This window comes from Bos taurus, chromosome 17 (assembly GCF_002263795.3).
Source record: "Bos taurus isolate L1 Dominette 01449 registration number 42190680 breed Hereford chromosome 17, ARS-UCD2.0, whole genome shotgun sequence".
In the NCBI taxonomy this organism is placed as follows: domain Eukaryota; kingdom Metazoa; phylum Chordata; class Mammalia; order Artiodactyla; family Bovidae; genus Bos; species Bos taurus.
In genome coordinates this window covers 70945444-70968513 of record NC_037344.1, presented here as the reverse complement: position 1 = coordinate 70968513, position 23070 = coordinate 70945444, and the positions used below count along the sequence as shown (strand labels likewise).

Here is a 23070-nt window from a genome sequence, read left to right as displayed (position 1 = left end):
CCTATGAAGATGTCAGTGGAAGATCCTTCCTGACGTTAGGCAGAGCCCCTCAAGGGGTGATGGGAAGGGAAGTCCTCCTGCAGAGCTGGAGGGGCAAGTGGGAGATCCAAGGTAGAGCAGTAGACCACACCCCCGACCACCCATGGAAGATCCTCCGAGGAGCAAGCAACCCATCTGTGCAAATAACGTTTAAAAAGGACAGGCAGCCAGGTCAGAGAAGCAGGGCAGCCGAGACCTTGTTTATGCACAGGAAGTGGCATTTGGGGCATCGGGCTAGAGGACCAGGCTTCTTGCTGAGGCCAGAGTTAGCAAAAGAGCTTTTGACTTCAGCTCTTTCAATTGCTGCCCTGGCCGGATTGCTGCCTGTACTTTCACCTCAAGAGACTGAAAAACAAAGCAAACCAGCTCAAGTCAAACTGAATTTGCAGCCTAACAGTGGGGCCGCAGGGATCAACAGCCCAGCAGGCCACCCGTGAGTGTTTCTTCACTCTGCAACCCTCTGAAAGCCCTAAATTTACAAGACAAAGAAGATAAACTCCATCTCAGGAGAAGGTAAGGGGTGGGGCCTATAGTCTCCTCAGTTCAGTCGCTCCGCCGCGTTCAACTCTTTGCAACCCCATAGACTGCAGCACGCCAGGCTTCCCTGTCCATCACCAACTCCCGGAGCTTGCTCACCTAGCCGGGGCAAAGCCACAGAAGAGCATGGAGTCCACCACACTGTGAAGCCTGGGCTCTGTTGCTGGGCAGATCACATCTCCCTGTTTAGATTCAACAGGAGTAACACAGGTTGAGCCTCTGTGTTCAGTGCCCTGTCCTTGTAGCTGAGTAACTGACAACTTGTGGGATGGTCACAAAGGGAACAGGCACCCACAGAGATGCGCACACTGTAAGAAGGCATCCACTCAACATTTCAGCAACAGGAATTAGAATCAATGAGACAAAAGATCAAGATTTAAAGAAGTGTCATGTCTTCTGAGATACAAGGAAGAAGAATGTTAATAAACTGTTAAGAGAATTTTTTTGCATCAAAGGAGATACAATTGTCCTCAGTGCCTTGCGTAGCTTACTCCCTCACCTCCTCAAATATTTGCCCAAACATCATCTTCGTGTGGCCAACAGATCAGATAATTTAAAATTGTGCCCCCATGCCAATCCTTGTTCCTTTTCACTGCTTTATTTTTATCCATAGCACTTTTCACCTTCTCACATGCTGTACAATTTATCTTTCCAGTCTGTTTCACCCTCTTACAATGAATTCTCTGTGAGGTCACTTGTCGGAGTCCAGCTCTGGCAGCCAGGGAATCAGCCTGAAGAGATGAGCGGTGTTGGCAGAGAATGATGTAGCCTCTGACTCAAGGTTTGGGACACATGTTTATTTTAAGCATCAGGTCTTTTTTTATATTTTGACAAAAGCATTAGGTCAGAGGTTTTACATTTTCAGCTCCCCCTCACCCAGATTTATTATTTCCTTGTTGTCCTTCAAACAGAGTTCTTGTTTCAGCGATTCTCTCAGAATCGTGTTTACTTGTGATTACATTGTAACTCATGTTTATGCCTGGGCTGTATACCACATTCTTCAGTTTATTTTTTATCTTTTTAAATCTTGTTTGTCCCTAGTATCTTAAGTTCATTATTTCCTAAAAAGGCTTTTAGCTATTTTTAATTATTTTTAAACCAAAGCTCAGCAAACTTTTTTGTCATAAACATTTCCCTCACAAACAGGTCTCAGATAACAATTTTTTCCATGGCCTCAAGCTGTGGCCTACGTGTTCATCTTGGGACATTTTTGTAAAGATCTTTGAACAAATGTCAATGGTTACTTTATAGATTATTTTTTGGGCACAACTGCAGAAGGCTTTGTGCTTTCTCATGTTTTTCTCAAGAACAATAAGCACCTTAGCATTCTTTCCAGCCAACTCAACCAAAGACAGGAAAGAACAAGTCAGAATCACAAGACCTAACTCCTTCATCCTGGGACCGTGCCTGTGGGATGAGGAGAGGGGGTTGGGGCCGTGCCTCCGTTTTGTCAGTAATGTCTAACATGGCTCCTGACATCTCCCCTTTTCTTATTTTTTAGAGCATAAGTATGAAACTCAGTAGATAAAGCTGAAACACTTCGGTTGAGTATTTTGAATCGGCACGGGGCTATTACACACATCAGAACCAACAAGCATAAGCACATGGCGGCATTAGTCGTTACTGTAAAAAAGGATCTATGGGAAAGAGATCCCTCCAGATTTTTAAAAAGGGAATTAGAAAGCCATTGGGAGGAAAAGCCAGACTCCACCTGCTTCATACTCTGAATGTCCTGATGTAGCTTAGAAATATCAATACTAAAATCTGAATGATTTTAAACGCCTAGAATATGGTTCCTAATGTGTTCCCAAGAATGTACGGAACCATTCACTTGTAGAGGGGTAATGCACATCCATTTAAATTCAGCATGGCACTTTAAAGACAACTTAATTTTTAAATTTGTAATTTCTTGTCCTATAAGCAGGACTGCTTCTTCTAAAGCATTGACCTTATTTTTAATTTTCATATACATAATTTCCTGTGTAGTAAGAGCTATGGAGACATTTTTGGACAGCTGATCAACAGACGAGGCAGTATGTACTTCTTTTGACAGGGCAACAGCAGAAACCATAACTGAAGCAATTATGGCAATCAAGGCAGTTATTCCCACAATCAGAGCTGCAATAAATCTCTTAGGTCGAGAAATTAAGCCATTAAGTTCAGACAAAGCTTTCAATGCATAATCATCAAACCAGTGTCCTTCTAATTTTACAGGAACCATCAAATATGGTGGTTGTTTTAGAATCATCACAGCCTTATAATTACTATAATCATTCCCATCGACACAATTTGATATAAAACAATTTACATATTCGACATTATAAACAGTTTCTCCTTCAAAAACTCCCAAATCATTCCGATTTCTGGCCAACAAAAAGGCATAAGGAGAATGTATGCAGGCCTGTACAATATATCTTTGTTCATTTAAAAGTCTATGTAAAGTCACAGGTGCCATAGCAGCCAATGTTCTCCATAATTTAGGCTGCATGGGACCTGTTCCATTGAAACTCACTAAAGGAGAAACCCATCCATTAACATGCCACATAGTAATTGCTAAAGGATAGGGGATAAATGAATCATTCTATATAGATCTATAAGGTTCTTCAAAAATCAAGTTTAATCATTGATCTGAAAGATAGGGGCACCCCCATTTGATCAGAGAATGTCTGGTGGCAACAATGGGAATAGATAACTTTAGGGTATACATGCATTCTTTCCAATGAGGAAAGCCAGAAATTTAGCTTATGTTTTCCCAGGCCTGTAGTCCTTCTTCATCAGAATCTGGAGGGGGGAGTGCACAGCTTGGAAAGTCCTTTAAATGAGGGGCTGCCTGTTTTATGGCATCATATTGTTTTTCTTGCGCCCCCAGCATCAGCAGCTGTAAAGACCAAAAGTCTCTCTCGCCTTTGTTTCTTGGAGAATCAGAAAGCATGCCTTTCAAGGAAGTGTTAACACATCCATTTAAAACCGGAGCTGATCCTTGTAAGGAGGAAGGTATGGCAAAGCAAATAGGTGGATAAACGGACACGCCTGAAAAATTGAAGGGAGCACTGACCACTGTTTTAGCATTATTAGGATAGATGAAAGCCCCGCCCAAAAGATGAATATCATTAACAAAAACATGAATGGGCTCATTCATCTAATCAACAGGCTGAAAAGAAGGTGGATTAGGCAGATAGTCTCAATGAACTTTTTTTGTGCTGGAGGGCCTCAGCTGACAAGCCAACACAGCAAGCATAGCCACAAACATTACCGTAGGAGTGGCCTCATGTCTCCCCCTTTCTATTAGTTTTTCAGCCTGTTGAGTGAGATGTTTCAGCTGGCCCCATGTTGGCACCATGTTGGAGGTAGTTGTTTGAGTACGATGACGGCAACGAGATGTAGCAGAATACGGTTGGACTCGATCAGCATGTCTTTCTTGAAGCACCAGGTGTCTGAAGCGATGTACTAGCGGTGAAGCCTCAGGTGAAGGGTCACTCGCCCTTTGGCTTTTTTTTTTCTACTCTCTCAGGCCCGGACTCGACGAGCTTTTGATCTCTCTATCTTCCCTCAGTCCCGGACTCTAGGACTCCAGGGATCTCAGTGACCTCGGGGGTCTTTGTGATCTTGGAGATCTCATGGGACTGGACGTGTCGAATCAGTCTGTCAGGAATCTAAACAGGAGAAGTGGAATCTTGTGAAAACACACAAGCATACCCTCTCTCACAAGTTAACAGTACATCTGGCCCTTTTTACTCTCTGGTAAGGAGGTCTTTTCACTTGACCAGAGGCCGAGTCATAGCCCCTGTAGGAATCTAGTGCCTCATCATTGTATTCTGTCCCTGTGTGTCTACGTTTAAATGATTAATTACAAACAAAGCATGATGTAGAACATAATGTGGAGAGGAATATTTAAATTTTCTCTGTCTTAATTTAGCTATCTGATTTTTTAAAGTCTGATGTGTTTTTTTTACTATGGCTTGGCCTTGGGGATTACAAGTGCATTATATTGCATTCTGTTGAATGCACTATAGAAAATTGTTGACAAAATCTCTTAAAAGCAGCAGAAGTATAAGCTGGGACATTGTCTGTTTTTATCTGTTTAGGGAGTCTTATTTGGGAAAAGCACTGAAACAAGTGTTGAATTACATCTTTTGTTGTTTTACCTGATCTAGCAGAGGCTATAATAACATGAGAAAAGGTATCTACGGTAACATGTACAAAGGACAGTATTTTAAAGGCCGGGGTATGAGTTATGTCTATTTGTCAGACAGCATTAGGCCTAAGGCCTTGGGGATTTACTGTTAATGGTAGAGATGGATTAGATGTTGGGCAATTTGGACATAACTTAACTATTTGTCTATGCTTTTGAACTGTGGTGTTGGAGAAGACTCTTCAGAGTCCCTTGGACTGCAAGGAGATCCAACCAGTCCATTCTGAAGGAGATCAGCCCTGGGATTTCTTTGGAAGGAATGATGCTAAAGCTGAAACTCTAGTACTTTGGCCACCTCATGTGAAGAGTTGACTCATTGGAAAAGACTCCAATGCTGGGAGGGATTGGGGGAAGGAGGAAAAGGGGACGACAGAGGATGAGATGGCTGGATGGCATTGCTGACTCGATGGATGTGAGTGTGAGTGTGAATGAACTCCTGGAGTTGGTGATGGACAGGGAGGCCTGGCGTACTGTGATTCATGGGGTCGCAAAGAGTCGGACACGACTGAGCGACTGAACTGAACTGAACTATTTGTCTAGCTGTCTCCCTAGGGATTTGAAACTCATATCTTAAACCAGTTGTATTTTGATGGTGAATTTTGTGAGAATTTTTGGCCTTGTCAATCTTTTTATGTAAGTTTAAAGCAATTACTATAGTTAACGTATCTGCCAAAGCATTTTTTTTTATGTAAAGCACCGGGCAAGCTGAAATGGGCTCTAATATGTCCCACAAAATATTTTTTATTTCTATGTTTAATTTCTTTTTGTAAATCAAATAACAAGGAGAAGATGGTAGTCTTATTTTCCGGAATATTAGCAGTCTCAATATGAGGAAACAACCCTACAATATATCAGGAGTCAGTCAAAAGATTGAAGTTATGGTCTCTTAAAGGTTGAAAAGCCCAAATAACTGTTCTTAACTCAGCTCTTTGGGCAGATGTCTCTTCAGTTACCTGAACATGGTGTTAGGTAGGTAGAATAGGGAAAAGGAGTCCAAAATGGTGGTGGCTAAAAGACAAGGGAGGTCCAAGGACCAGAGTGAAGACTTTAGGCAGAACAAACAGCACTCCTGGCTAAGCCCAATTTGCATAGGGCAGGCCCAGGTGGAGGAAAAAGCATATAAAAGGAGGAGCCAAAGCGCTTTCTCACGGACTCTCTCTCCCGCCTGCGTGCGCTCTTTTCTCTCTCTCTCTCTCTCACTCTCTCTCCTGCTATCTTCTAAATAAAATAGAGCTGTAACACTGATTTGCCTAAGAGCTGTAGCACGGTTTGTCCAAGACCCGAGAGCGCCGAGGGCTTTAATGTCCATTGCTCCAAATCTTTGTTGTGACGAGACAAAGAACCAGGGAACATACACTCGCATGACAATGGGATTTTCCATTAAAAATTGTGACCGTTTTACCATTAGAGGAACCATCTGTGAAAACTAAAGTTGCCCCCTCCAAAGGTTGAATAGAAAATTTTTTTGGAAAAATCACAGAATGTGTTTTTAAAAAATGTAAAAGGGGGCTTGAGGGCAAATGAAACAAAATTTGACCCCTGAAATCTATCAGGGCAATTTGTCAATCATCACTATTTTGTAAAAGAAATTGTAGTTGATCATTATGAAATGGAATCACTATATTTGTTACTTCTTTTTATAAAAGTTTTACACTTTTTTTTTTTACCTTTTATAATTAATTGTGTCACCAAGCTGGGATAAGACAAAACTATTTTTTGAGGGGTCACTGATGGAGCCATTCTAATGGGCCTTTTTGTCACAAGCATCCTATAGGTGTATGTTTTGTGGCGAGAATAATTAAATCCCATCTTCTGATAATATTAATCTTAATTAACTGATCATGTAAAGCCTCATTCACTTTAACAAGAACTAACTGCCTCACTAGTCAATTTTTTTTTTAGAACCGGGATCAGGATCGCCCTTTAAGCAATCAAACAAGGGCTTTAAATCTGTAGTAGTCAGTCTTAAATGTGGGCATATTCAATTAATATCCCCTAATAATTTTTGGAAATCATTTAAAGTTAGTAAAGGATCTCTCTGTAGCTGTAAAGGGCATGACTCACAGTATGGGTATTTAACACCCTCCCTAAATAAGAAAAAGGAGGATTTACTTGTATCTTATCTGGAGCTATCTTTAAACTCCAGTTTTTTAAGGCCTTAATTAATTTAGATAAGATTTGTTGTAACAAGGCTCTATCCTTATGGGCAGCCAAAATATCATCCATATAATGTATCAAATATAGATCTTTATACTTTTTTTTAACATTTTGTACAGCTTGATCCACAAATTTTTGACACAAGGTGGGGCTATTTTTTATTTTCTGAGGCAAAAACTTTCATTGAAACCCTATAAAGGGCTGTTTAAAATGAGCTGAAGGGAGACTGAAAGCTAACATTTTACAATCTTGAACAGCCAGGGGGATGGTAAAGAAACAATCTTGTAGATCTATAATTATCACGTTGTATTTAAAGAACACAGTTACTGGGGAATGGAGACCTGGCTGCAGGGTCCCCATGTCTTCCATCATTGTGTTTATAGCTCTCAAATCTTGTAACAATTTCCATTTTTTTGGATTTTTTTTTTAATGACAAAAATAGGAGTATTTCAGGGGCTATTAGAAGGCTCTATATGGCCGGCTGCTAGTTGTTTTATAACTAAATCTTTAGCTGTCTGTAGCTTTTTAGCTGTTAAAGGCCATTGTTCCACCCATACCGGATCATCAGATTTTTAGGTAATAGGGTCGGCAGTAAGAGCAACAGCCTCTAGGATAAATTTGCATATCTCAAACCTTCTCTATTTTTGTTAGGAACCGTTTCTAATGGAGAAACAATTTCTTGTTGATCTTTACCAAGCTCCTTGTCAAGATTATACCTCATTTGTAGCATTTCGTTAGTAACCTTTTTATCTGGGCTGTATAAAAGCATTTTCATCTGAGATAATATATCTCTCCCCCATAAAGAAAAAGGTAGTGAAGGAATCACATATGGACGAAAGGTGTCTTGTGCCCCCTTCTCATCTGACCTTGTCAAAATTTGTGGGCTTTTAGCAACCGAGGGCACTGACCCTATTCCTACCAAGTCAGCATTGGTCAAATGTGTCAGCCAGGACGAGGGCCAATCTTTTTTAGTAATATAAGAGACATCTGTTCCAGTATCCAACAGCCCTGACGTGATATTTTCTTGAATTAAAAGATCTTTTAAAGGCCTTGAAGCTGTAATTTTTTGTACCCAAAAGGCTAGATCACTAGATCTAAATCTTTTGAGGCTCCTAGCTTGAGAAGTCAAGGTTTTTCCTGTCTGATAATAAGGTAAAAGCAAAAGCTGTGTTATTTTTTGACCTTTATTAAATTTGTAGTTTTGGCAGGCAGTGAGATCAAAACTTTAATTTCTCCAGTATAATCAGAATCCACTACATCAGGCACCACTGAAATTTCTTGAAGGGAAAGCAAGCTACGCCCCAGCACAAGTCTTACAATGTCCTCAGGGAGGGGGCCAGCCACTCCCATTGGAATCGAGTAACGTCAGGGGTTAATATTGTTGTGGTGGCGGAACTGAGGTCTAGTCCTGTGCTACCTGGGGTTGTTTTAAAGGGATTTAACGCGACTGCCCCTGTTGTTGTCTGGGGTCGGGGCTGTCCTTGTTGCCCATTTCCCTGAAACTGGGAAAAATTACTTTTTGTATTTGGGGAGTGAGTGTAGTCTCATCTTTATGGAATTTAGATCTACAGTCTTTTGCCCAGTGATATCTCTTTTGGCATCGGGCCAAGGTGTCTTTGGAGGGTTGGTTTTAGTCTGTACTGGCACGGCTTGTTGTCTCTGCTTGGCAGGACATTGTCGGCAAAAATGCCCCATTTGGCCACAAGAGAAACACTTTTTATTTGTAGAATCGTTTTCATCAGGGTTAATCTTTTTTCTCATTGCCTGAATAACTTGGGCAGCAGTTTTTCCTCTCAAGGCTGTGGCTAAGGCAACCCCCTGCATAAAGGAAGTTTTTATTTTTTGGCAGGTCTGTATGTAAGTCCAAAGATTTTTTTTTTACTTTTAACAGGTCTAAGCAATGTCTGACAGGTAGAATTGGCATTTCATAAGTCAATTGTTTAAGAACTATCTCTGTTGGCTCGGTACTCTTAATAATTTTTTTTTACAGCAGTTTTTAATCTGGCCACAAAGTCTTTATATCTCTCATCAGGTCTCTCATATTACTCAAAGTGGATAACTTTTCATCTGAAGGGGGCAAAGATTTTCATGTCAAGATACCTATGGCCATAATCTGATTAAGTGTTTCTTTAGACAACCTTGTTTGGGCTATATTAGATTAGTATTTTCCATGTCTTTTTAATGTCACAGATCCCACTGTCTTGAGCTGTGTATCATTAGAGGTTTTGTTTTCCGCTGACTGTAGTCATATTTTGTCAACCACAGGAGGAACTCTCCTTCAGGAAGGCAAGCCTTTGTAACCGTTTTCCAATCATATGGTGTCATCTGTCTTTTAGCCCAGGCATGTAGCAGGGTGGGTGTATAGGGGGAGGTGGAGCCATAATCACGACAAGCTTGTTTAAGCTCTTTTAGTAGCTTATAAGGGACCGGTTCCAGTTTTTTTCTTTTTCGCTTCCCCCTTCTGTTTTGGTAAAGACTACTGGGAAGGCCATACAGAGTTTCAAGTCCCCCTGTTGTTTCGCTTTGTTTTTTTAGCCTGGGTGAGACCTCCCTGAGGGTTTTGTTTTTTTTTTTTTTCAAAGAGCAGCTCTGTATATTGTGTATGTATCTGTTTCAAAAGCTCCTTTGTTTCCAAAAACTTTTTATCTTCCTCAGCCTCTGGCAGTCTGTTTCAAGAACTCCTTTGTTTCAGAAAACTCTATCTTTTTCAGCCTCATGCAATGTTCTGGGAGGCTTTGGGGGCAAAGTGGGGGAGCTCCTGGGCCCTGGGAGGCGCAAACAGAGGCTGCAGCGATTGCCTTAAATCAGAAAGTGATGGATAAGTTTTTAAAGGTTTGTGTAGAGGAGGAGGGGCCTCACTAGGGTGCCCAGCCGCAGCATCCTGCAAGTCTTCCCCCTCCTCCGGAGGTAGAGCACAGTCTCCCTCCTTCTCTTCGTCAATGGCAGAAAACATGATCTGTGCAGAAGGTGGAGACCCAGCATCCACCGCTGTAGCCTCTCCCATAGGCTGTCTAACAGCCTCATGTCAAGGGTCCAGGACGTCCCTAATCATATTCTACAGAGCAAAAGCATCTACAGGAATCTTTTTTGGCTCATGTAAAGTATAAAACGAATGTAACTGATCTCTAACCTTAGTCCAGGTTTTAGATTTACAGTGCCCTCTCAGGAAACCATGGGCATTGTTCTTGGACAAAAATTAGAAATTTAGACAGTCTTCTTTTGCTTACCTTAATGCCTCTATGGGCTAACATGTGAAGTAATATTTCAATAAACATTTGTCTATTTGTGGATGTAGAGAGACCCATTTTTCTAGAGAATATTTTAAGTTTTTTTGTACCCTCTTCACCCTGTCTAAACTGCAGAGGGGTGCCAGCCACCCACGGTACAATCCTAACCGCTCCGGGTTGCAGTCACGAAGTTACTTACTCTTCAGATGGCCCACGTTGGGCACCACTTGTCGGAGTCCAGCTCTGGCAGCCAGGGAATCAGCCTGAAGGGATGAGCAGTGTTGGCAGAGAATGATGTAGCCTCTGACTCAAGGTAGGGGACACATGTTTATTTTAAGCATCAGGTCTTTTTTTATATTTTGACAAAAGCATTAGGTCAGAGGTTTTACATTTTCAGCTCCCCCTCACCCAGATTTATTATCTCCTTGTTGTCCTTCAAACAGAGTTCTTGTTTCAGCGATTCTCTCAGAATCCTGTTTACTCGTAATTACATTGTAACTCATGTTTATGCCTGGGCTGTATACCATATTCTTCAGTTTATTTTTTATCTTTTTAAATCCTGTTTGTCCCTAGTATATTAAGCTCACTATTTCCTAAAAAGGCTTTTAGCTATTTTTAATTATTCCTAAACCCTAAACTCAGCAAACTTCTTTTGTCATAAACATTTCCCTCACAAACAGGTCTCAGATAACAATTTTTTCCATGGCCTCAAGCTGTGGCCTACGTGTTCATCTTGGGACATTTTTTGTAAAGATCTTTGAACAAATGTCAATGGTTACTTATAGATTATTTTTTGGGCACAACTGCAGAAGGCTTTGTGCTTTCTCATGTTTTTCTCAAGAACAATAAGCACCTTAGCATTCTTTCCAGCCAACTCAACTGAAGAAAGGAAAGAACAAGTCAGAATCACAAGACCTAACTCCTTCATCTTGGGACTGTGCCTGCAGGATGAAGAGGGGGGTTGGGGCCGTGCCTCCATTTTGTTAGTAATGTCTAACGTGGCTCCCGACAGTCACTTGTCTGTATCCTCAGCACCCAGAAAGTGACCCAACTCATAGTGGGCATGGAATCAATACTTGTTGAGCTAGATCAGCATGAAGAAGTACATGAAGAAGTACAGGGGATATGGGGATTAAGGATAAGGAATTAACCTACAGATTTATAATTTAAAAAAGCAAGACAAACTGTAAAAAGGAAGGAAGGAAGGTAGAAAGGGGGAGAGAGAGGAAAGGAAGAAGAGAAGGAAGGAAGAAAGTGTCAACTACAAATTGGCACTTACCACCAACTGAACAACAAAGGCATTTGCCATCAGCCTCCACGGAGACCGAACCCTGTGTTGGTATAGATGGAGACCCTCAACAACCCCCGAAGCAGTTCAGGGTGGAGTGAGGCACTCCGTGCTCCAGGGAATCTGGTGGGACAGGTCTTTAGATAGTTGGATGTTTTTAGGAACAGATTTTATGATCTCAATCCTTGCATCTCCTCGTATCTAGAGAGGCACTAACTCCCTTCATGGTGACATCAGATCCTCATGACTAACAAAAAGCCTTTTGTAAAACGAGTGCTTCATGGTATTGAACTCGCCCTTCACCAAAACCTTATAATTGACCTTGCCCCACTGCCACTCTGGTGGCTCAGATGGTAATGCGTCTGCCCACAATGCGGGAGACCTGGGTTCAGATTCCTGGGTCGGGAAGATCCCCTGGAGAAGGAAATGGCAATCCACTCCAGCACTCTTGCCTGGAAAATCCCATGGATGGAGGAGCCTGGTAGGCTACAGTCCATGGGGTCGCAAAAAGTTGGACACGACTGAGCGACTTCACTTTCAGCACTGCCGCTTTGGAGCAGTCTCTCAGAGCTGTCAGAGATGCCGCCTCCCGGGCTGCAGTCCTCATTTTGCCCCAAATAAAACTTAACTCACAACTCTCAAGCTGTGCATCTTTTTTTTTAGACAACAAAAGGAAGAATAAAAAACCATATTGTGTCAACCTGGATTTGTAATAACAAATGACACTGATGGAGTGAGGTGCTAGGGACTGGGCACTGGGAGTGGAGCCAAAAGGACTGAGAGTTCAGTTCAGTTCAGTTCAGTTGCTCAGTTGTGTCCGACTCTTTGCGACCCCATGAACCTCAGCACGCCATGCTTCCCTGAGCATCACCAACTCCCAGACTCCACCCAAACCCATGTCCATTGAGTCAGTGATGCCATCCTACCATCTCATCCTCTGTCGTCCCCTTCTCCTCCCGCCTTCCATCTTTCCCAGCATCAGGGTCTTTTCCAATGAGTCAACTCTTTGCATCAGGTGGCCAAAGTATTGGAGTTTCAGCTTTAACATCAGTCCTTCCAATGAACACCCAGGACTGATCTCCTTTAGGATGTACTGGTTGGATCTCCTTGCAGTCCAAGGGACTCTCAAGGGTCTTCTCCAACACCACAGTTCAAAAGCATCAATTCTTCAGCTTTCTTTATAGACAATATAGTTAAGCTTTAAACATTGCTGAACAAATTTAAAAGTACTGAAATTCAAAGATTTTATTATGTGACCATAAAGGACTTAAATGAAAAGTAAATAATAGAAAGCTTTCTGGAAAACTAACCTCAAAGTATATGAAAATTTAGAAGAATCAGGAAAAAACCCACAAATTTAGAAAATATTTTGAATTAGTTAAAAATGTAAGCAAATTGTATCGTTATGTATATTATGGACTATAGTTAAAGCAGTGCTTATAATATACACCTGTAAGGGTTTATTAGATAAGAATGGAGGTCTAAAATCAATCATCTTAGCCTCTGTCAGTGAGTCAGTTCAGTTGCTCAGTTGTGTCTTAACTTTTTGCGACCCCATGGACTGCAGCATGCCAGGCTTCTCTGTCCACCACCAACTCTCGGATCTTACTCAAACTCACGTCCATTGAGTTGGTGATGCCATCCAACTATCTCATCCTCTGTCATCCCCTTCTCCTCCTGCCTTCCATCTTTCCCAGCATCAGGGTCTTTTCAAATGAGTCAGTTCTTAGCATCAGTGGCCAAAGTATTGGAGTTTCAGCTTCAGCATCAGTCCTTCCGATGAATATTCAGAACTGATTTCCTTTAGGATGGACTGGTTGGATCTCCTTGTAGTCCAAGGGACTCTCAAGAGTCTTCTCCAATACCACAGCTCAAAAGCATCAATTCTTCGGCACTCAGCTTTCTTTATAGTCCAACTCTCACATCCACACATGACCACTGGAAAAACCATACCCTTGACTAGACGGACCTTTGTTGACAAAGTAATGTCTCTGCTTTTTTAATATGCTGTCTAGGTTGGTCGTAACTTTCCTTCCAAGGAGTAAGCGTCTTTTAATTTCATGGCTGCAATCACCATCTACAGTGATTTTGGAGCCCCCAAAAATAAAGTCTGACACTGTTTCCACTGTTGCCACAGTGCTTAGTGGTTTCTTTTTCTTTATTTTTAAAATGTTCTGGCTGTGCCCCATTGGTTGTGGGATCTTAGTTTCCCAACCAGGGATTGTACCTGGGCTCCTGCAGTAAAAGCACCTAGTCGCAACCACTGGACCAACAGGGAGTTCCTTATGGTCAGTTCAGTTCAGTTGCTCAGCCATGTCTGGCTCTTTGCGACCCCATGGACTGCAGCACACCAGGTTCCCTGTCCATCACCAACTCCCAGAGCTTGCTCAAACTCACATCCATTGAATCCGTGATGCCATCCAACCATCTCATCATCTCTTGTCTCCTTCTCCTCCTGCCCTTGATCTTGCCCAGAATCAGAGTCTTTTCTAATGAGTCAGTTCTTCACATCAGGTGGCCAAGGTACTGGAATTTCAGCTTCAGCATCAATCCTTCCAATAAGTATTCAGGACTGATTTCCTTTCGATTGACTGGTTGGATCTCCTTGCAGTCCAAGGGACTCTCAAGGGTCTTCTCCAACACCACAGTTCAAAAGCATCAATTCTTCAGCTTTCTTTATAGACAATATACTTAAGCTTTAAACATTGCTGAACAAATTTAAAAGTACTGAAATTCAAAGATTTTATTATGTGACCATAAAGGACTTAAATGAAAAGTAAATAATAGAAAGCTTTCTGGAAAACTAACCTCAAAGTATATGAAAATTTAAAAGAATCAGGAAAAAAACACAAATTTAGAAAATATTTTGAATTAGTTAAAAATGTAAGCAAATTGTATCGTTATGTATATTATGGACTATAGTTAAAGCAGTGCTTATAATATACACCTGTAAGGGTTTATTAGATAAGAACAGAGGTCTAAAATCATTCGTCTTAGCCTTTGTCAGTGAGTCAGTTCAGTTGCTCAGTTGTGTCTAACGTTTTTCGACCCCATGGACTGCAGCATGCCAGGCTTCTCTGTCCACCACCAACTCTCGGATCTTGCTCAAACTCATGTCCATTGACTCGGTGATGCCATCCAACTATCTCATCCTCTGTCATCCCCTTCTCCTCCCGCCTTCCATCTTCCCCAGCATCAGGGTCTTTTCAAATGAATCAGTTCTTAGCATCAGTGGCCGAAGTATTGGAGTTTCAGCTTCAGCATCAGTCCTTCCGATGAATATTCAGGACCGATTTTCTTTAGGATGGACTGGTTGGATCTCCTTGTAGTCCAAGGGACTCTCAAGAGTCTTCTCCAACACCACAGTTCAAAAGCATCAATTCTTGAGCGCTCAGCTTTCTTTATAGCCCAACTCTCACATCCATACATGACCATGGGAAAAACCATAGCCTTGACTATATGGACATTCGTTGGCAAAGTAATGCCTCTGCTTTTTAATATGCTATCTAGGTTGGTCATAGTGTTTCTTCCTAGGAGCAAGCACCTTTTAATTTCATGGCTGCAATCACCATCTGCAGTGATTTTGGAGCCCAAGAAAATGAAATCTCTCACTATTTCCATTGTTTCCCCATCTATTTCCCATGAAGTGATGGGACCAGATGCCATGATATTCGTTTTCTGAATGTTGAGTTTTAAACCAACTTTTTCACTCTCCTCTTTGACTTTCATCAAGAGGCTCTTTAGTTCTTCTTCGCTTTCTGACACAAGGGTGGTGTCATCTGCACATCTGAGGTTATTGATATTTCTCCTGGAAATCTTGATTCCAGCTTGTGCTTCCTCCAGCCCAGCGTTTCTCATGATGTACTCTGCGTATAAGATAAATAAGCAGGGTGACAATATACAGCCTTGTCATAGTCCTTTCCCAGTTCCGATCCAGTCTGTTGTTCCATGGGGCTACCCACTCCTGTATTCTTGTGTTTCCCCTGTGGCTCACCTGGTAAAGAATCTGCCTGCAATGTGGGAGACCTGGGTTTGATCCCTGGGTTGGGAAGATCTCCTGGAGAAGGGAAAGGCTACCCACTCCAGTATTCTGGCCTGGAGAACTCCATGCACTATACAGCCCATGGGGTCGCAAAGAGTTGGGCACGACTGAGCGACTTTCATTTTCACTTTCACTGTTGTTCCATGTCTGGTTCTAACTATAGGTTCTTGACCTGCATACGGATTTCTCAGGGAGGGCACAGGGGCGATTTAGGTCTCCCTTCCCTGTGGGTCTGGAGCGCCGTGTTAGTACTACTGCAATATGTAGCAGAGTAATAGTCAGCCTTGTCCTCAGCCTGTAGCCGAGATTAGCAGGAGCCCTGCCTTCACCGAGGTGTCTTTGGATCCAAAGAAGTGGCTGGGGACCCTGGAACCCTGGTGCTTATTGGAGTCTGAGTAACAATACAGGGGTACCAGGGAGGACTCCCTGGCTTCTGCTGGTACCAGTTTATGTAGTAGCTGCCAACATTGTAGCCACTGCTCAGGGTGCCGGTGAGTTTGGCTGATGCTCCCAGAGACGCAGAGAGGGTGGCTGGCTGAGTCAGCACAGGCTGGGAGAGGGAACCTGCAGACACAGACACAGAGGAGATGGGGCAGGAGCTGCAGGAAAGGTTCCCAGAGTCTGCACGCCAGGGGCTGATGAGGCTGGGACTGAGCCCTGGTGCCCGGGGCCTGTGCCTACCTGTGCAGAGAGAGAGGAACACGAGCAGGAGAGGAGTCCAGGCCATGGTGCTCACAGCTTCCTGGTTCCCACAGTGGGGCTGGGCTGCCCCAGGCCTCCTGTTCTCCCCCAGCCTCTGCCAGAGGAGGGCTGCTATGCAAATGGGGTCCACCCAGGGCCCGCCCAGCCCCTCCCTGAGTCCTGCTGCTGGAGCTCAGCTCACAGCCCAGACTCACGGGGTGGAGGGGAGTTCCCTCTTGGGAGGCCCTGGAGGAAGCCCCTGCTGAGACCACACACATCCCTGCTCAGGGGACTCTTCAGCCAGAGTGGACACACTGCTGAGTCCCCCCAAGGGCTCAGGCCCCGCCCCCAACCCAGCTCCTGAACTGAGAGTGCTCCCTGAGCAGCTGTGCCTGGACTCCAGGGCAGTCCTACATAGCCACCTGCTGGTAATATGTGGGAAATAAAAAGCAAAACTAAACAAAAATAACCTCTAGAATTGAGGTAAAATGCACACTTTTCTACAATGATGGTGGGTCTAGTAGAGAAAACAAGTAGGAAGATTAATTTCCTTAGAAAAAGATGGAAATTTTACTATGGAATTACTCCACAAAAAGACATAACATGTATTTACTCACCTGAAATATGTAACAAACTTGAGCCACTACATTGTTCTAATTGATTTGCATTGTATGAATGTCTTTTTAAAAACCTTACAAAAGATGTATATTTCCTAGTTCTTTAAGAATTTGTTAAAACTTGTACAGATACCTGATAAAATATATAAGAGGAAAAATTACAAACCACTAACATTAAATATTGATCAAAATCTTGTAATCAGAAAGTTAACAAAAATTCCAATACCAAATTTAAAAAGTTGAAACTGATACCAAACGTTGTTTTTTCCCATCTACAAGCTACCTTTTATATTAAGATGTATTAAAAAATAAATTTAGAACCAATAACAAAATGAATGTAAAAATAGAAACACCTAGACACAATTGTAGTATTGCTAGTCCATACTCATTTACATACATGTAATTTCGTGCAGGAGGACTTAATGTTTCCATTAATTGGGAAAATTAAGGGACAAAAATAATGCTAATCAATGTAAAGTGAAATTATGGTTTTGTAATCAGATTAGATGTTCTGGTACATTAGCTGTTTAATAAAATTCATACAGTTATTTTCTTTTCTCAACAGGTGTTTACGAGATTCATCTCATATCAAACAAAATGTTCATACTAAATCCTTTTCCTATTATTCTAATGCATGGATGATTATGTAGTGGAAAATAGGAAAATAGGTGACGAGAGGAACTGGTAAAGGACAGAACCATCAGCACCACCCTTGAAGGAGGGTGAGAAGCTGACAGGAAGCATGGGTGCCCCACGCCCTGTGTCCAGATGCCAGGAGCAAAAGGCAGGGCAAAGGCCTCCAAACCCACATCCCGTCACTTTCCCTAAAGGACAGTCTTGGTTCAGGAGTGAGGACACGAAGGGAGGGGTCCAGGTCGTGGAGGAGGGCCCCCAGGACCCTGCTCTTGAGACGAAGTTGTTGACATGGAGAAAGTCCCTCCCCTGGGTCTCTTGTCCTCTGTCCAGGTATCACTGTAGGTCAAGTTTACTGACATTTTTGTTGTGTAATTTCCCATCCATTCTACCTGGACCTCAGGTCTAGGCACTGCCCCCCCGGATAGAGGAGCGGAAGTAAGAGGCAAGACTGTTGCTCACAGCTGACAGCTCTCATGTCCCCTGGGGCCCAGGTGCAGGAAGGTCACTCTCCAGGGAGCACCCTGCTTCCCATGTGGGCAAAGGCCAGTGGAGGAGGTTCCCAGGCTGCCTGGCCAGGACCCTGGAGCCCTGGGTGAGCCTGAGAGGCTGTCACAGGAAAGGCAGGAGCAGCATCCTGGGCCTCAGCTCAGCCCAGTGATGGCCAAGGAGCCTGAACTCCAGACTTGAGGCCAGGGAACGAAGCAGGGACCCCCTGCGTCCACTACTAGCCTCAGAGAGAAGGAGAGCTGCTGGGACCAGGACACATACTGGATGCTCTGATGAGTCCAGAGTCAGAACTGTACTGTGTTCCTCTGGTTCTGACCTGACCCATCATGGACTCTGACCCCAGGGCACCTGGCCCTGGCACTGGGGATTTCTGCTCAAGTTGAGAAAATCAGACAATGTATTGCTGCAAAGGAAAGCTGGAGAAGGGGTGAATTAAGAAAGATGTGAACAGATTTTTCTGGACCAAGTTCCGTGGTATGACTGAGCACAGTTTTAGGCCAAACATCAAATGAAGCGGCTGCCTTTGCAGAGGATGTTTCTGCCCCCAGAGCCCCGACTCTGAGAGGAGAGCAGGTTTTTGTCGCACTTCCCTCCTGGCCTGGAGCACTGTGGGACTAGTAAGACTGAGGTCAGCAGACGCACAGTAATAATCAGCCTCGTCCTCAGCCTGGAGCGAAGCGATGGTCAGGGTGCCTGTGTTGCCGGACTTGGTGCCAGAGAATCGGTCGGGGACCCCCGAGGGTCGTTTGTTACTATTATAGATCAGGGTTCTGGGGGCCGATCCTGGGATCTGTTGGTACCAGCTCACACCCAAAATCCCGATGTTGTTGCTGCTTCCGGTGCAGGAGATGGTGACCGTCTGGCCCAGGGACCCGGACACGGAGGGCGGCTGAGTCAGCACAGCCTGGGCCCAGGATCCTGGAAGGGGGAGAGACAGAGATAGTGACTCTGGGGTCCAGACACGAGAGCAGGGAGCAGGGACCGTGTGTCTTCCCAGGGCCCATCCCCTGTCCCCGCATCCAGTCACCTGTGCAGAGAGCGACCAGGGTGAGGAGCAGAGGGGACCAGGCCATGGTGCACACGGTCAGGGCGTCCTGCCTTCTGTGGCCCCACAGCTGAGCAGAGTGTCCCCACAGCGCTCTTTCCCCTCTTCATACCCTGAGAGGGGGTGGGGCCTTTCATGCAAATCACGCCCCTAGCTCTCTGACCCCGCCCAGCTCTCTGCCCCCACCCCTTAGCTCTCTGACCCCTCCAGCTCTCTGACCCCTCCCTGGGCCCCGGGTCAGGTCCCTGTGCGTGAGGAGGGCAGAGTGTGGACTGGGGCAGGGCTCTTGGGGCCCAGGTGTGGGAGGTTCCATCGAGGAGCCCTGAGCAGTGGTGGCCTGACAGGGTCAGGGCCTGGGCCCCACTCTCACCCCACTAACCACCTCAGGAATGGCCCTCGAGCGCCCCCTGGTGTCCAGGCCCAGACACGCTTCCTGTGACCTGGTGACCAGAGCCCTCAGGGGACAGCTCCTGACCTGCTCTGTGCACTGTCCCCGCCTCAGAGCTCGTTCAGGGGCCTCCTCTGTATCCGCTGTGACCTCAGGGACCCCTGTGTGCTCCCCTCAGGCCCCTAAGACTGAGTCTGTCCATGGCTCCCTGGGCTGCTCAGGGTCAGGACTGAGAGGGCTTCTGGGGCACAAGTTCCTCTTGCATCGGGATCAGGTCAGGCAGTGCTGGCCCTGGGGAGGCCCGTCCCCTTCTGGGCAGGATAGCCGATCCCTCCTCTGTGTGTCCCCTCCCTGGTGGCCGGAGCCCTGCTTCCTCTGTGTGTCCCCTCAGCCGTGAGGAGGAGGGGGCTCTTCTCTGTTGAGGTGGGAAGGTGTAGGGGGTGAGGCCGGGGATGTGACTCTGGATCCCTCAATGTCTGGATCTTTACTGTGTGTGAAGCTTTCCACACAGTGGACCCCCATCGCTGTGTCCTCTCTTATGAAGTGACCCCTCCTGGGCGTCTCTCCTGCAGGCACAGGGCACAGGCTGCAGGGAGCAGGGCTGTAATACTCATAGCACTTTTTATTGAGAGTATGAAAAGCCCTGAGCAGCGTCTGTTCCCAGGGAGCCTGATACGTGGTGGGTGGTAGGACCCCATCCCAATCAGTGGGTCCGAGAAGACACAGTTCAGGGAAAGCTTGGCTGGATAAGAATGGCCCGACTGTAGTCTGTCCTGCGCTGCACGAGTGTGTTACACTGTAGGTGTGCCTTTGAGACTTTTGTAAATATTTATTTATCTGTTTGTCTGGGAGCTGTCTTAGTTGTGGCTTGTGGGATCTAGTTCCCCGACCAGGGATGAAACCAGGCTGACTGCACTGGGAACACGGAGTCTTGGCCACTGGACCACCTGGGAATTCCCTGAGACGGTAAATGTAGGAAAATATGTCAATGGATTAGTGAAAATTCTAAGGCCATTACTTTAAATACGTGCATGAGTTTAATTGAAGGACAATCTATGCTTATTTCAGCTTTTCTTTGACAAGAGTTCCACATGTGAAATATGATGATCTTCGTAAGTTTATTTTCTTATTAAGAAAATATTAAAGAAATGACACAAGGTGAATCTTCTGAAAATTTTTATTAAATGAAGTAAAACTTAATTTTCACACGGATATTTGCATTATTAATGTTGGGGGGTCTGAGTGAAGCAGAGCAGGAACCAGCCTCTTTCTGCCACTTACAGCATCTGCACTGCAGGAGTTTTATTCTGATGAGGAAGGTGTGTGTCAGAACACGGCAGTCTGAGCGGTCAGAGCCGTGGGTGAGTCTCAGATCTGAGATGAGGGGCAGTACATGCAGGTCAGATCTGCTGTTCTCTGGAAGCTCAGCAGTGACCACAGGAGGTTAACCGGCATTAGACACGGTCCAGGCAGAGCAGCAGTGGCGGCTGCGTGAGGGAGGGCACAGGGCCGCCGTGGGCCTGCAGCACAGGGTGAATGCAGTGTTTTGGGGACAGTAGCAGTTATAATCAGCCTCAGCCTCAGGCTGCAGCCCAGAGATGAACGGGGGCCCTGCATTGGCTGAGGCAGCCTTGGATCCAGAGAAGTGACTGGGGACCCCGGAGCCCTGGGGCTTATCGGAGTCTGACTTGAACATCAGGAGGTCCTGGGGAGGGCTCCCTGGCTTCTGCTGGAAACAGGACATTTGCTAGCCACCAAGATAGACCCACTGTTCAGGGTGCAGTCTGGGAGTCTGGCTGATGCTCCCGGAGACGCAGAGGGGGAGGCCGGCTGAGTCAGCACACGCTGGGAGAGGGAACCTGCAGACACAGACACAGGGGAGATGGGTCAGGAGCTGCAGGAAAGTTCCCAGAGTCTGTGCCCCAGGGGCTGATGAGGCTGGGACTGAGCCCTGGTGCCCGGGCCCGCCCTACCTGAGCAGTGAGAGAGGAACAGGAGAGGAGAGGAGTCCAGGCCACGGTGCTCACAGGACCCTGGTCCCCACAGTGGGGCTGGGCTGCCCCAGGCCTCCTGTTCTCCCCCAGCCTCTGCCAGAGGAGGGTTGCCATGCAAATAGGGGTCCACCCAGGGCCCACCCAGCCCCTCCCTGAGTCCTGCTGCTGGAGCTCAGCTCACAGCCCAGACTCACGGGGTGGAGGGGAGTTCCCTCTTGGGAGGCCCTGGAGGAAGCCCCTGCCGAGACCACACACATTCCTGCTCAGGGGACTCTTCAGCCAGAGTGGACACACTGCTGAGTACCCCCAGGAGCTCAGCCCCGCCCCCAGCCCAGCTCCTGAACTGAGAGTGCTCCCTGAGCAGCTGTGCCTGGACTCCAGGGCAGTCCTACATAGCCACCTGCTGGTAATATGTGGGAAATAAAAGGCAAAACTAAACAACAACAACAAAAATATGGAGAAGGCAATGGCACCCCACTCCAGTACTCTTGCCTGGAAAATCCCATGGATGGAGGAACCTGGTAGGCTGCAGTCCATGGGGTCACTAAAAGTCAGGCACGACTTATCGACTTCACTTTCACTTTTCACTTTCCTGCGTTGGAGAAGGAAATGGCAACCCACTCCAGTGTTCTTGCCTGGAGAATCCCAGGGACGGGGGAGCCTGGTGGGCTGCCGTATGGGTTGCACAGAGTCGGACACGACTGAAGCACTTAGCAAACAAAAATAACCTCTAGAATTGAGGTAAAATGCACACTTTTCTACGATGATGGTGGGTCTAGTAGAGAAAACAAGTAGGAAGATTAATTTCCTTAGAAAAAGATGGAAATTTTACTATGGAATTAATCCACAAAAAGACATAATATGTATTTACTCACATGAAATATGTAACAAACTTGAGCCACTACATTGTTCTAATTGATTTGCACTGTATGAATGTCTTTTTAAAAACATTACAAAAGATATATATTTCCTAGTTCTTTAAGAATTAGTTAAAACTTGTACAGATACCTGATAAAATATATAAGAGGAAAAATTACAAACCACTAACATTAAATATTGATCAAAATCTTGTAATCAGAAAGTTAGCAAAAAATTCCAATACCAAATTTAAAAAGTTGAAACTGATACCAAATGTTATTTTTTTCCATCTACATTTTATATTACGATGTATTAAAAAATAAATTTAGAATTAATAATAAAATGAATGTAAAAATAGAAACACCTAGACACAATTGTAGTATTTCTAGTCCATACTCATTTACATACATGTAATTTCGTGCAGGAGGACTTAATGTCTCCATTAATTGGGAAAATTAAGGGACAAAAATAATGCTAATCAATGTAAAGTAAAATTATGGTATTGTATTCAGATTAGATGTTCTGGTACATTAGCTGTTTAATAAAATTCATACGGTTATTTTCTTTTCTCAAGATGTGTTTATGAGATTCATCTCATATCAAACAAAATGTTCATACTAAATCCTTTTCCTGTTATTCCAATGCATGGATGATTGTGTAGGGAAACAGGAAAATAGGTGACGAGAGGAACTGGTAAAGGACAGAACCATCAGCACCACCCTTGAAGGAGGGTGAGAAGGTGACAGGAAGCACGGATGCCCCATGCCTTGTGCCCAGATGCCAGGAGCAAAAGGCAGGGCAAAGGCCTCCAAACCCACATCCCGTCACTTTCCCTAAAGGACAGTCTTGGTTCAGGAGTGAG

The 23070-nt window shown here is 44.8% G+C and overlaps 1 protein-coding gene and 1 gene segment (V, D, J or C); both read right to left on the bottom strand.

Moving 5' to 3' along the window:
- The window catches only part of LOC789205 (immunoglobulin lambda-1 light chain-like), a 448173-nt gene that overhangs the window by 169254 nt on the left and 255849 nt on the right, over positions 1–23070 (bottom strand).
- On the bottom strand, positions 18312–19046 carry LOC132342668 (immunoglobulin lambda variable 1-40-like). The segment is given in 2 exon segments: positions 18312–18841; positions 18951–19046. Coding segments are annotated over 2 exon segments (576 nt in total).